The sequence below is a fragment of the Maylandia zebra genome, linkage group LG15, assembly GCF_041146795.1.
Source record: "Maylandia zebra isolate NMK-2024a linkage group LG15, Mzebra_GT3a, whole genome shotgun sequence".
In the NCBI taxonomy this organism is placed as follows: Eukaryota; Metazoa; Chordata; class Actinopteri; order Cichliformes; family Cichlidae; genus Maylandia; species Maylandia zebra.
In genome coordinates this window covers 22,526,532-22,540,971 of record NC_135181.1, presented here as the reverse complement: position 1 = coordinate 22,540,971, position 14,440 = coordinate 22,526,532, and the positions used below count along the sequence as shown (strand labels likewise).

Below are 14,440 nucleotides of genomic sequence, written 5' to 3'. Positions count from 1 at the left end.
TTAGTCTACCTTCTTTACATCTAAACCAGATTCCTTTGACGGATAAAAACTGTAATAATAAAACCACGAACAAGATATTTAAAAACAAATTATTTCACGACTTTAACAGTAACACAAAACTAAAAGGGAGTAATGTTAAAATAACGAACAAATATACGCACTTTTTAAAATGGCCTATCCCCCCCAAAGTCAAAGAAATGCAATTTAAAATAATTAATGGATATTACCCAGCAGCTGAAATGCTTAAAAAAAGGTTTGGGTTTGAGGTAGAGCCATGTGGATTTTGTTCACAAAATGTGGAAAGTATTGATCATTTGTTTTTTTCCTGCTCAGTAACAACTGACTTTTGGCAAGATCTAGTAGACTGGTTGAGTATAAGAATAGATGGGATGACCCCACTGACTCTAACACAAGTTTTATATAATAATGGTGATCCATCTAAGGAACTGTCCATGCTACACAAGGTGGTGATAATTATGGGCAAATACCACATACACAAATGCAAATGGAAAAGTAAAAGACCTTCCCTAACTGTATTGAAAATTGAATTAAAATCTTTTTTGTCATCTTTAGAATTACTGAGGGATTCATGTAAAGAGGCTGCTTTGATATGCGACAATGGGACTCAATCTCTATCCTTTTAATGATTGTTTTTTGGTGTACTAAGTAAGCCACATGTATGTTAAAGTGTTCGCAGAAAGGAAACTGTTATATGTCATAAAAATGGCCTTCATATATTTATGTATATGTATATATGTGTTTTGTTTTGTTTTTGTTTTGTTTTGGTTTTTTTTGTTTGTTTTGTTTTTTTTCGTTTGATTTCTTATTCAACCTTTTCAAGATGTTGTTGCACAAATGTTGTCTCCCAACGAGAGATTGTAATATGTGCATAAATTTAATTAAAGTATTTAAAAAAAAACAACAAAAAAAAAAAAAACTCACAACAATGGCTGAGCGTAATTGGAGTCATGTGCGGACTTATTTTACCTCCACAAACAGCTGAGCCGTGGTTTGCGATACATGTGGCAAAAAAGTGCTCCAAGAGTGAGGTGTTGTGGCCATACTAGGGAGACATTCAAAAGGGCTGTTGGAGGGATAAATACATTTTACAGGGTTTATTTATCGGATAAAATATGTTAAATGTCACCGTTATTATTGGCCGGCCCGGAAACAGCGATGGTGTCCAAATTCAGAGGCTGCTTCCACCTGAGGACCCGGCCTTTGCGGTCTAAAGAAAGCCGGGTAGTACGTCACAGGCTCCCTCGGTGGAGTGAAACTCTGCCGTCTGCTCCTTGCTATCTAAAATATAACCGGGCGCTGTTTAACCCAAGTAGCGAAAGACCGCGGGGGTTTAAAGACGATGTGTCGGTTTACACAGCTACATTCTCACCTGAAAATATGTTAATAGTTTTTTTGCGACCCAGAAAGAGAAATAAGAGTAATATTAAAACTAAGTAGCTGCCGTCATTGTTGGAAACTGGAATTGGCTGGGCAACACAATGAATTCTGCGATATGCTTTTTCAATTTTGTTGTCCAGGTGAAAAATCGGGAGAAATTCGGGAGAATGGTGGCTCCGGGAGATTTTCGGGAGAGGCACTGAAATTCCGTATTCTCACGGAAAAATTAGGAGGGTTGGCATGTATGGTTGTGGCAACACCACTAACCTTGTCAAACACCTCAGAGTAAATCATATCACAGAATATGAGGCGCGTATGTTGAGGTGAACTGAAGAGGAGGACAGGGACAGGTGCTGCTAGGGCGAGACAGACGTCTCTCACAGAGTCCTTTAGTGCTGCAGGCAGGCAAGGTGTTCAAGTAGCGCACAACTTCAGTTTTTTTATTTCTATATGATGAACTCTGCATTATTAAGTGATAAGAACAAGTAATCTGATGTCCTGTAATCATTATGATGCTATAATTTCATACAATAAATAAAATAAGTTTTTGTACAAAGTATCGGTATCGGATCAGTATCGTCGATACCACCCTGAATATTACTTGGTATCAGATCGGAAAGGAAATCAGTCGTATCGCACATCACCAGTGCCGAAATGTTTCCCTTCTTTTTGCTTACTCGCTTTTCTTGACTGAGCCGACTTCCTGTTCAATAAAGTTTTTCAAAATAAAGCCGTTTCTAAAGTGCATTACTTGGAGCAACCACAGAGGGTGCTGCAAACACATAATGAATAATAAACTGACTCAGAATGATATTTTAGTGATACAACATTTCACAACTTTTAGTGATAACAGAACAGTATCACTTTTGGTCCCAATGAACAGTAATACTGCTCACTGGCGTTTTTCTTTGTTTCTTTTGTTTTTTGCTAAACTCTTTAGACAGATAAATAAATATACATATAAAACATTGCATTTATTAATTATTTGAGTTAATAAAACATTAAAACTTATATGAATTCAGTTTTCATATTTCGAAAGTATTTGCAAATGTCTAGGCCAAGTAAAATCACAATGCCATGCAATGATAACACAAGCTCTGCTTACTTATTTTAGGAGGATTTTTTTTTCTTTCACAAGAATAGACATTTGTTCAAAATAACTAGTAAGGTTCAGCTGTCTGATCAAGTTTGAATCACATCAGCAGGATGAATGCATTTAAATCCCTGTGAGATGCATCAGATTTAATATTACTATTGATATTAATATTAGTCACCTGCAGTTAGTCACGGGACTGAGGATTTATAAAGAGTTTACTAGGGGTAGGATGTGGCCTACTTTAAAAATTGTTAACTTCTTAAATGAGTCTGGATGCAGGGATATTTGGAAGGATTTGTTACATTGGTAAAATGGGCAAAATTTGAGATTTTGTATCTTCACCAGCGCACAGCCCAGTATCCTTCTGAATTCATAAAAGGAATGAAGTAAAGTATGGTCTGCAGATTCTGACTGCCCTTGGTCATATGTATGGACTTTTTAATTTTCAGGTCATACTGTAATGTGTTATGTTAACACCATCAGTCAGTGTCTTTTATTCTATTGCTGGACTAATATTCATTGAAATAGGAACTAAAGGGCAGAGGTGTGCTTCTTTGCAGCCTTGGCTGGTAAGTTCACACTTCAACCTCGTCTCAAAATATGGTTGTTTATTACTCCAAAAACCACACACAGTGACTAAAACTAATGTGTGTGTGTGAATATGATAAAATATTTATAGTTAAATGAGTAATGATGCCATGATGATGTGATAGTTCCTTATTCTGGTAAAAGTTGCCACAATAGTCTTGCAATTTCCCTTATGTCCCATTTTCACAAAAATAACTCCACCTGTAATGAATACTCAAACAATATAGTAGGGGTTACCAATTTTTTAATTGCATTTTAAATTTTTGATATGAAAGACTTTATAAAATAAACACCTTTTATTCTCAAATTGTGGCATGGACGAATTTTTATGCTTATTCTTATAAATGGAATGAAATGATTTTAAAACACTGCAATGAAATGGGCAGTTTTTCTTGCTACATTAATACAATTTTCCATTCAAGCGACGTCACAGAGGTCAAAGAAAAAGATCCAGCAACTGCCTGCATCCATGAAAATTAATTAAGTTAAAAAAGTGAGAGAAAAAAAAAACTTATGGTACATAATCATAAGATGACCTGTATTAACTTTAACACATACTTCACTCCTGGTAAACAATCATGTGTGTAAGAAACACAAATACAGGTAAGAGGTACATGGCATGAGCATGTGAGTGAAAATCAAGTCCCCTTTAGGAAAAAAAGAAGTCATACAAAAGGAAAGAAAAAAAACTTGACTTTGTCCAAGTGAGCCTTAAACATCTGTAAAAAGTTAAAGTGTGCAAACATTGTGATGTGTGTGTACAACAGCGATTTCTCCTTTAAGTCCTTGCTTTCACTGAAAAAGCTAAACTTTAAAAATTAATCTCTTTTCAACTTACTTTGTTCTTTTTTTCTATTCAGCAAATAACACATAGCACACAAACATTGCTGTGACTCCGTTCTCTCCTCATTTAGACATCCTCACTTACTGCATGTTTACCTGCCTCTATTACCACATAATAGCACAAATCAATCATTCCCAGTGTCTGAGGCAGCAGGAATGACCAATTCATCCATGGATAAAATGTCTGATAGTAGCTCAACATCCAATTTACAATTTTCCAAATTCAAAAGCGAAACAATAAAATGTCTTTAGAAGATTTCAGGAGGTAGAAACAACAAATGCTTGGGGATTTTTTTTTCCTTCAATATAGTGACTTCAAAACAAATTATTTAATCAACTCACTCTAATCCTGGCATTTCATATAAAAATGAGGACAGCTGAGTTACTGATTCATTATAACAAAATTTTACATAACTGATTGTCAAAAAACAAAAAAAAACCTGAAAATTGTTATTTTAATTTTACTGCCATGAAGTCCCTGAAACATTAATGTGTAGATGTACTTCAGATACGGTTTTGTAAACAGTTTTCTGGTGTGGGGACAAAAAAAAAATTAAGAAGAACAAAAAAGAAAAAAGGCTAAGTGCTCAGTGGACACAAAGAAAAAGCAAACTTAAAGTGTACACACTTTTTATATCAGTGCAATAAATTTAAAAAAAGAAAAGAAAAAGCACTTGGTGTGGATGCAGGATACTGGCTTTCTGCAGCAGCTGGTTTGTGCGACTTTTCACATCGTCGTCATTATCTTGCTTTCACTGAGGCTTCAACAGCCCCGTCAGCATCACAGTCCCTGATTTGACTCTCGACTCTCCACCAGCTGGACCCGTGTTGAGGGAAGGGAAAGAACTTCAGCTAGCAGCTGTAACTTAAGGTCATGCCTTTTCTTTTTTCCCCCCCCATTTTTGATTAGTCCACTTTCCAAGCCTTTTGAAAGGTACACTGCCAGAACGTGGAAGTCCTCTCCTGTGCTCTAAGCTGGCTGGTGAATTCATCAAAGTGGCTGGTCAAGCTTTGGAACATCAAAACAAGGTGTCCTGCCCTTCCTGATTGCTCTAACTGATTTACACTGAAAACAGTCTCTTACATCCACTGTGCCTCATGCTGATGAAGCTGTAACAAAGTGCCTCAGTTCGCAGGGGGACTATTTTTTTTCTCTTTTCTGGAAAAACCTCAGTAACAAAACTAGAATCTCAGTTAAAATAACAAGAAAATATACACAAATGTGTGTTTACAATAGATTATGTACATTTACACAAGTGCTTTAAAAAGTCAAACACATGGCTGCCATTTCCAAAGTGTTCACAAAGAAAGTGCCGTCATCACTTTGCATGACGTAAACATCAGACACTGATTGTTTTGCTGCTGGAGGCGACTTCAGATCACTTTTGCACAATCTCACTAACTGAGTGACAAAAAACCTTTCAGTCATTTATCAGCTTACCAGAAGTCAGGAAGTATCTGATAAACATCTGACATACACAGCATGTCAGTCAGATTTCCAGCAACAACACAACGTGCACAAAATGTTCACAAATGCAGGCAGCATGTTGGCTAATGGGAAATTGTACTACAGTGAATAAAACTCCCTACATTGTATTGCAGTGTGTTAAAAGGGCCAAACTACATTTAACTTTCCATTTTAATTTTCCAATTGTGGGTATTAAAGGTTAATCGCAGAGCAGACACTATAGGTCAGCTCTGATTTGAAACTCCAAATTGTGGTCATGATGCATCCTGAACCTTCAGCAGTGACTTCAAATGAACAGTCATTTGCTCCCGGCTTTGGTTGCTCTTAATAGGCTCATCTTCTTCGACCCAGTGGCTGGGCGGTTTCGGTAAGACACTGGGTGAGGGTGGCTCACTGAACTTAGCTCCAGCATAGACCTTCTCACCATCTTTGAGGTATTCAGGTGCAGCTTCAGCAGGCAGTGCATTCACAATCTTTACGTTGTTGGAGGGGTGGAGGGGCTTTTTCTGCTCTTGAGCCTGATGGACGGAGGTGGGTTTATTAGGTGTGCTGTTATCTTTCTTCTTTGTGGGGTGAGCCACACCAGGTGTTTGGCTCTGCTTGGGCTTGTGGCTCCTGGTGTTCACATTATGGTTGGTCTGATCATGCTTAGGCAGGCTGCGGTTAGCTTGACCCCCTGGTTGTGCAGCCCCTCGCTCCAATCTGCCACCTTTAAATTTCAGCAGCTGCAAAACACAAAGTTTGAAATAAAACTGGATTAATATTCATTGAAATTTAAACTAAATGGCAGACGTCTGCTTCTTTGCAGACTTGGCTAGTAACTGACACTTCACCCTCTTGTCTAGATATGGTCATTTATTACTCCAAAACACACACGCACATCTCAGTGACCAAAATGTTAACACTGTGGTTAACTGATGTCATCGTGATGTCACAGTGGCTGTCTTATTAATCATAGTGTAGGGACCACAGTAGGGGATGTTTTTGACCTTACAAAAACATTTCCAGAGTGAGTGAGGTTGCTTGTAAAATGTGGGTTAAATGCATAGTTGGAAGCTCAAAATATCAGCATAGTTGCGTTTAGATAAAATCTTGGGTTTTAAAGGTTCTTTCGGCATCTTGGCTCAAGCTAAACAAAAACAAGAATTTGGAGACGTGATGAATAGGAAATAAGTGCAACATGGCTAACCATTTAATCACTTTTGTCCCCGCACCCCCCTCCAATCAGCCTTAGGAGCCAAAATTATCACTTAATTTAAATAGCATTTAATCAATTACTGAATGCTACAATCATAAAATCTGGAAACATTTGGCTTTGAAAACAAAATACAGTGGAACCCCGACTTATGAAATTAATTCGTTCCAGAGGGTCTTTCGTAAGTCAAAATTTTCCTAAGTCAAAGCACCTTTTTCCATCGCCTTTTGAGTGAGGCGATGCTGGCTGAAGACGAAGTTCTTGGTGGAGGAGGAGGTGGCGGAGGTTGAAGAAAGCATACGTATGCATGCATACACACGTGTACATGTACATAACATTATGGAATTTAATTTAATTTTTTAAAATTTTCTATTTTATCTATTTCGTTACGCGGGCATTTTGCTGTACCACGGGCAGAAATATTGTTGTTAAGTGCCTTCGTAACTTGAATTTTTTGTTAAATGGGGTCTTCCTAAGCCGGGGTTCCACTGTTATGTATATAAAAAAGTCGCACATTATCATCTTTTAGGTTTATGTGGTAAAGCTGATGTCAAAAAGTTGCTTATTTCTACCACCGGTATTTACACATCAACATTATGAGTCATTTGGACTCATCTGTGTGTACAATTATAACTTTTCTGCTTGAACAGTTTTTCTCTCACAGCTGCTGAGACAAACACACAGCCTGTAGTTTAGGTTTCACTTTTGGAGAAACTGACTTACTCGTCGACGCTTCAAACCTTCCTCATTTGTTATTATCTTCTGTGCTTGCATATCCAAATTCCCATCTGTTTATGTAGGCATGGTAATGTCTAAAGGAACGAATTTATTGACACCAATGTTTTGCATAAAAATCCAGTTGTTGACTGTTACAGACTCCTGATTTATTTATTTATTTATTTATTTTTTTGGGGGGGGGGGGGGGGGGGGGTGTTTACATTTCACTATCAGAGTATAACCAGTGTAGAAACAGAGTTTATACCCAAAGAGAAAAAGGAAAAGAAATACAAAAGACTCGGGTGTGTTGAAGACCCACTGCCAGTTAGATGATGTCATTATTTTGTAATAACCTGATAAGCTTGGGGGCGTAGTATTGCGATAGACTGAACAGTTTCATACTTGTTTTCACCCACCCCGTCAAATTGCTACACACAGCAACACCCTGTTTTCTGATATTCTTAAACATGCAGGTTTTCTCCTGACTCAAAACAAGCCATTTAACCACAACTGATCCGCTTTGATAGTTTGTGTTACTATAAGTAACAGAAACAATTTAGCTTGAGTAAAACGAAAGTTTGAAGGAAAATATGATTAAAACTGTTGCTAATACAGTCCAGGTGATTTTCCTTTGGTGGAGGCCCAAACAAAGCTTAGGCAGGAACCAAACATTTTTAATAAGCAGGAACAACATTGCACATTTATATTAACGCCAAAAAGTCCGTCTGTTAAAGCAATACACTTCCTATACCAAAAACATGTTTTCATTGTCTTTTTTGTGGACTCTCCCATCTGCATTTATCTGACAGACAAGCCTGCCATCCATGCGTAATTGGGAACATTTTTTCCTCGCTAATCAGCGGGTGAAAGAGGAACAAAGACTCGACTCACGTCACCTTCAGGAGAAAGAGTGGTAACTGCGTCAGTTAAAAACGCCTCAGGCACAACAACTGGGTTTCAGCCCAATTAGTTTTGTATGGGTATCTTTACGTGTACTTTTACATGAGTCTGCATGTACTTCTACACAAATACTTTAATATACACATGGCTGTAGACACTGAATTTTCATTAAATGTTTGGATTATAAAATATAATGAACAACCAATTTTACCAAATTTAACAGTATGCCAGAGAAACAAACCTTAAAATAAAATATATTAAAGCTTATTAGACGTTTTGTACTTTCTGAAGGCAACCGATATGATCATACACTTTGTGGATCATAGTTTATTTTCCCATTATGGTTTTAATAGCCTTTGTTCAACTTGCTACAGGTTTACTTGTCAGTTCAGCACCAAGCCCGTGCAGAGCTGCAGTGCAGCTGTAATCTGTACCTCTTTCCTGGCTCCATGTTTGAGGGGATGGAGGGTGAGCACGGTCTCACCGGGCTCGGTTCCGACCTGAGATGCGGGTCTGTGACCAGTCGAGGCCGTCAGGGTGTTGTTGTTGCTGTGGTGGTGGTGGTCCGACAGGCGGCTGTTGGGGCAGTTTCTCGGGGGTTTGTGGTGGTGCAGCGGCGCTGCGTTCCGCAGCTTCCTTCCGCCTTTCTTCAGCAGAACCTGCTTCGTTTTGTTCGTCACATCGCTGCTGGAAATCAGCGATATCGGGTTGTTATTTTCGACGTTGCCGATGTTGGCTTCATCGCCATAAGCGGTAGATCCGTCCAACATGTCTCTGAAGTGGCGAAAACATAAACAGGCTGTCTAATTCCTCCGCGGCTGTTGTTTTAGCTAACAACGTCACAGGCTAACAGTTAGCTACCAATTAGCTAAGTGGATAATTCGCTTTCCTTTTTTCGAGCTGCCCTCACACAGAAAACAAATACTTAACGAATTTAACGTTAAAGTATATCAACGGAAGCTCCAGTGTGGAAACTTAAAAGGTTTTTTTCAGTTATTGCTGCCGCTAAACAATGGATGACACGTCGTGCAAAATGAGCCTGTCAAAGCAGAAGTGGCAGAGAGCTTAAGTTACCCATAATAAAATACGTCACTTCCGGTAGAACCTTTCAAAGCAAAACGACTAACTGTGCATCCGTCAAAGTACAAAAGGGCATTCAGACTCAAACGAGAATTTCTGCGAGAAAGGTTTGATTTTTGACCCTTAACGTATACACCCCACCCTAATTTATTAATAATGAAATGATGAAATTAATATTTTAACCAAAAAATCTAATAACATTGGTAACCCATATAAAATACAATATTAATGTAATAATTAAGTATCAGCATTTAATAACACTTGGAGGAAAAGTCAGAACGGTAGAAATCATAACATAAGGTGACATGGAGTGCAGATATTGGTATATTTTGCAGAAAATCTCCTTAACTTCCGGTATTTGTCTGTTGAACTGGATGTTTTGCTACTTCCGGGGTCCGTGTTTCCAGTAAGGGGCGTGTCAGACCGCATCCTGCCAGTGACGTTTTATTCTGAGTTCCTCTGTTTTTTTATTTGGTTATGTCTTTCAAAGGCGGAGCATTAATGTAATATAAGAAAAGCAAAATAAATAATTTCAGCTGCAGTGGGCAGGGCTTATGTTGCCAGTGCAGTTAGTAGGCTGTTTGTTGTTGTCATGTGACAGACTACAAACGGACCTGTAGAAACCTGCACCCTGCTCTGATGTTCTTGGGGGATGTCTGACTTGAAGTTTCCTTCTTCCTGAAATTTAGACATCAAACATTAATTTCTCTGATTAATAAGAGGTCTCCGATCTCATTAAAGTCTTCTCTGTATCACTGTGTTTGAAATACTATGGATGAAGACACATATTAATTTATTAATTTATATAACCCCTGTCAATAATAGATAAGCTTTTAAATATTTCACAATGAAAAAAAACAAACCGAATGAATTAAAGGTATACCTTTAACGGTCCGTCAGTGACGCCTTGTGGTAAAGAAATGAACTGCACTGCATGAGCGCCCACTTTCCTTAGCCGGAGCAGCTTTCAAGAGTGAGCAAAACAACCCCTGTGAGATTTCGTGAGGAATTTTGAGTGCTCTATTTTTATGTCCTGTTAGACTACCCTTGTTATATTTGATTGTATATTTTTAAAGTTACTTCTTTTACTTGTAAGATTATATTTAGACAGATGTATATATGTACGGTTTATGGGGATTCCTGGTGCAGCTAATAACACCTAAAAACAAATGTTTGACATCCTTGTGGAACGCCATGTAGCGTGCATCTAGGATTATCTAAATGGACACAGTTTAACATTATTGACTTAAGTCTGCTTATGTATTAAATAAACAACAAAATAAATAATTTAAGTACATCTCCTCCTATATACTCAATATACCCACAACCTCAACAAGAAGTCTAACGCAAGAGAGAAAAATGACTACACAATAACCACAGAATACATGCATTTCAATTCATGGTACTGCTAATATTTTTCCAGCATTTTTCCAGCGCCATCAACGGCGCTGCTGTGGAGAGAGTGAGCAGCTTCCGGTTCCTTGGAGTACATCTGGCTGAGGATCTTACGTGGTCAGTACACACAAACAAAACAGTGAAGAAGGCGCAGCAGCGCCTCTTCTTTCTCAGGAGACTGAAAAGATTCGGCATGAGCCCCCGCATCCTCAGGACCTTCTATCACTGTGCCATTGAGAGCATCCTCACTGGATGCATCACCACCTGGTATGGCAACAGCACCGCCTACAACTGCAAAGCTCTCCAGAGAGTAGTGCGGTGCTCTGAACGGATAATTGGAGGTGAGCTTCCCTCCCTCCAAGACATCTACAGGAAGCGCTGCCTGAGGAAAGCGGGGAGGATCATCAAGGACTCCAGTCACCCCAGCCATAAACTGTTCAGACTGCTTCCATCAGGAAGGAGGTTCTGCAGCATCCGGTCCCGAACCAGCAGACTGAGAGACAGCTTTTTCCATCAGGCCATCAGACTGCTGAACACGTCATAGACACCTCAGCTTCACTACTGGAACTTTAACATTATGCACTCCATACTGTATATAAATGCCACTTGTTTTGCACATATTCAACTCTGTATATTTTATATATTTTATTATTATTATTATTATTTTATTTTTATTTTTTTTACTATTTAATTTGTAAAAATGTGTATACACACACACACACACACACACACACACACACACACACACACACGTAGGAAAATATTCAGTATACACATCCAGAAATGCATACACTATTATATATTGTACATATATTTATTAGTTTCAGGTTGGCCATTCTTGTATTTTGCTCGTTTGTGTTGTTGTGTTTGCACATCTCTGTTGCTTGTGGGGCTCGCACACAAGAATTTCACTCGCATGTGCTGTGCCAGTGTGCCTGCACATGTGATGTGACAATAAAAGTGATTTGATTTGATTTGATTTGAATGTGTTCTTTGCTTGTAAGCAGGTTATGATTGGTCTTTTTAATTTTAAAAGCTAACATTTTAGTTCTCAAATAATCAGCTAAGACAAAAAAATGTCAGTTACAGTAATTGCACTGCAAGGATTTGACACTTGTGTGATAGCAAACCTGAGTTCATTGTCACTATGCAAGAACAGACAAAGCCCAGCAGAAACCTTGACGAGGATCTTCATCTGCCCCCACCCGGGAAGAGCTTCAGAAAGGAGAGACATCAGAGGCAAGAAGAGGGGTCCCTATTTGCTTCCAACTCTCAACAACACCAACGACCAGGACCAGGGACCACGACCTTCCCCCAAACCCCTGACAGGCCATCACCCTCCTCCCCCTCCTTGTCTCCCTCCTCCCCACACCTGAAATTCACTGAAGAGATGATGGAGCGGGTCAATGCTGGGCTTAGATCTACCCCCCGGCCCAATCCCTTTTTGTCCCCCATAAACCCCCCACCAGAGCGGCCAAAGGTTTGTCACCAAGCCCCGCCCTCAACAGTGCAATCAAAGTTACATTGCCCAGCCCCGCCCCCTTAGTTCCTCCTTACCACCTTCATGCTCTGTCTCCACAGTCTGATGCGTGATGTGTGAAGGGTCTGGGCTGCGAGGATTATGGCAGTGGTGACTTTTCCCAGGAGAAGCTGGGACCCTGTTTACTAGAAGGTTTTAAAAGTTCTGTACTTTTAGGTGACAGAAGGAGACATGTGGCCTGGTCAAAACACAGAGATCTGCACTCTAAAAGATCTTTAAATATAGTAAACATACCTTGTGTGCCACAGACTGCTCCCAAACATGAGGGGACAAGTAATACCTCTAAAACACTTAAGTTGGCTTTATTAAATGTTAGATCTTTAGCTGGGAAAACATTTTTAATTAATGATTTAATCACTGAGCACAGCCTTGATTTTATGTTTTTAACTGAAACTTGGTTGGACCAAAATAACAGTGGAGCTGTTCTCATCGAGATGACCCCCCCCTAACTACAGTTTTATCAGTGAGGCCAGGGTGAGCAGGAGAGGAGGAGGGGTTGCTGTCTTATTTAATGAATCATTTCAATGTAAGCAGCTATCTCCTGGAAGTTTTCAGTCTTTTGAATATGTGGCTTCACAGCTGAAGGCCCCATCCAAAGCTGTGTTTCTTAATGTTTACAGGCCTCCCAAATACTGCACAGACTTTTTTAATGATCTCAGTGAACTGCTGTCTGTGATCTGTGTTGATTTCGACTGTGTAATTATTGTCGGGGATTTTAACATCCATGTGGACAACCCTCAGGACAAAGGGACTAAAGACCTGAGTAACACTTTGGGCTGACTCAGCATGTAACACAGGCCACACATAATAGAGGACACACTCTTGACCTACTGATCTCCAAGGGCCTGAGCATTTCAAAGGTTACTGTGTCTGATGTGGGCCTGTCTGATCATTATTGTGTTTTCTTTGAAAGTAAAATCTCAGCCCACACAAATATATCAACAGCAGTGATCACAAAACGGTGTATAACTGAAGACAGTAGTGAGATCTTTAACCAGGTCTTCCCATTAACACCTGACCTGTCCAGGGGTTCAGTCAATGAGCTCGTCAATAGCTTCAATGCTAAAATGTTAAATGTTATGGACACTATTGCTCCCATTGAGGTGAAGGTTATCTCTGGAAGGAAAAAGTCTCCATGGAGAAACTCCACACTGGTGAAAAAAGAAAAAAGAGAGTGTAGGAAAGCTGAGCGCAGATGGAGAAAAACAAACCTCCAGGTTCACTATGACATCATAAAGAGATACTTCGCAATTATAATTTACAACTGAGGAGTGCAAGGAGGTCCTACTTCGCTGACATCATCACCAAAAACAGTCATAATGCTCGGGTCCTATTTGCTACAGTTGACAGGCTAACAAACCCTCCTGTGTCAGTGGCAGCTGAACTTCATTCGACCATGGCCTGCAATGACTTTGCCAAATCTTCACAGACAAAATCCAAAAGATTAGACAAGCAATTGGTACATCAACAGCAGATTCAGGATATGTACTGTGTCCACCGAAAAACTGTTTAAACACCATGAAACAGTTTCACCCTATTAACAGTAAAGATCTGGAGGACATCTTAGGTTAACTGAACTCCTCCTCTTGCTGTTTAGATGTCCTGCCAACAAGTTTTTTCAAAAAGGCCTCAAAGACTTTGGAGTCAGACCTGTTACAGATCGTCGACTTTTCTTTAATGTCAGGTGTGTATCCAGAACCACTAAAAACTGCTGTAATAAAACCTATACTGAAAAAGGACAATTTTGACAAGACACAAATGAACAACTACAGGCCGATCTCAAATCTCCCATTTTTAAGTAAGATCATTGAAAAAGCAGTTTCTCAACAGCTTAATTACTTCTTAACACAGAATAACTGCTATGATGCCTTCCAGTCAGGTTTTAGACAGAACCACAGCACTGAAACCGCTCTGACCAAAGTGTTTAATGACATATGGCTGAACACAGACAGTGGAAAAATGTCAGTCTTAGTTTTACTGAATCTCAGTGCAGCATTTGATACAGTTGACCACAACATATTACTCAAACGACTGGAGAACTGGGCAGGTCTTTCAGGAACTGTACTAAACTGGTTCAAAACATACGTAGAAAACAGGAAATACTTTGTATCAATAGGTAACTTCACATCTGAGCAGACAAGTATCACATGTGGAGTTCCCCAAGGTTCCATCTTGGGACCCCTTCTGTTTAACATTTACGTGCTCCCACTGGCACAGATT

At 39.3% G+C, this 14,440-nt stretch overlaps 1 protein-coding gene across 1 annotated transcript; it reads right to left on the bottom strand.

The window, feature by feature from the left end:
• Positions 1 to 3,308: 3,308 nt before the first annotated feature.
• pnrc1 (proline-rich nuclear receptor coactivator 1) lies at positions 3,309 to 9,285 on the bottom strand. The gene is made up of 2 exons (XM_004568410.5): positions 8,640 to 9,285; positions 3,309 to 6,118 (listed from the first exon to the last, which is right to left on the bottom strand). The coding sequence occupies exons 1-2, from the start codon at positions 8,973 to 8,975 to the stop codon at positions 5,648 to 5,650; spliced, it is 807 nt and encodes a 268-aa protein (XP_004568467.1). The 5' UTR covers positions 8,976 to 9,285; the 3' UTR covers positions 3,309 to 5,647.
• Between the last annotated feature and the right edge of the window lie 5,155 nt (positions 9,286 to 14,440).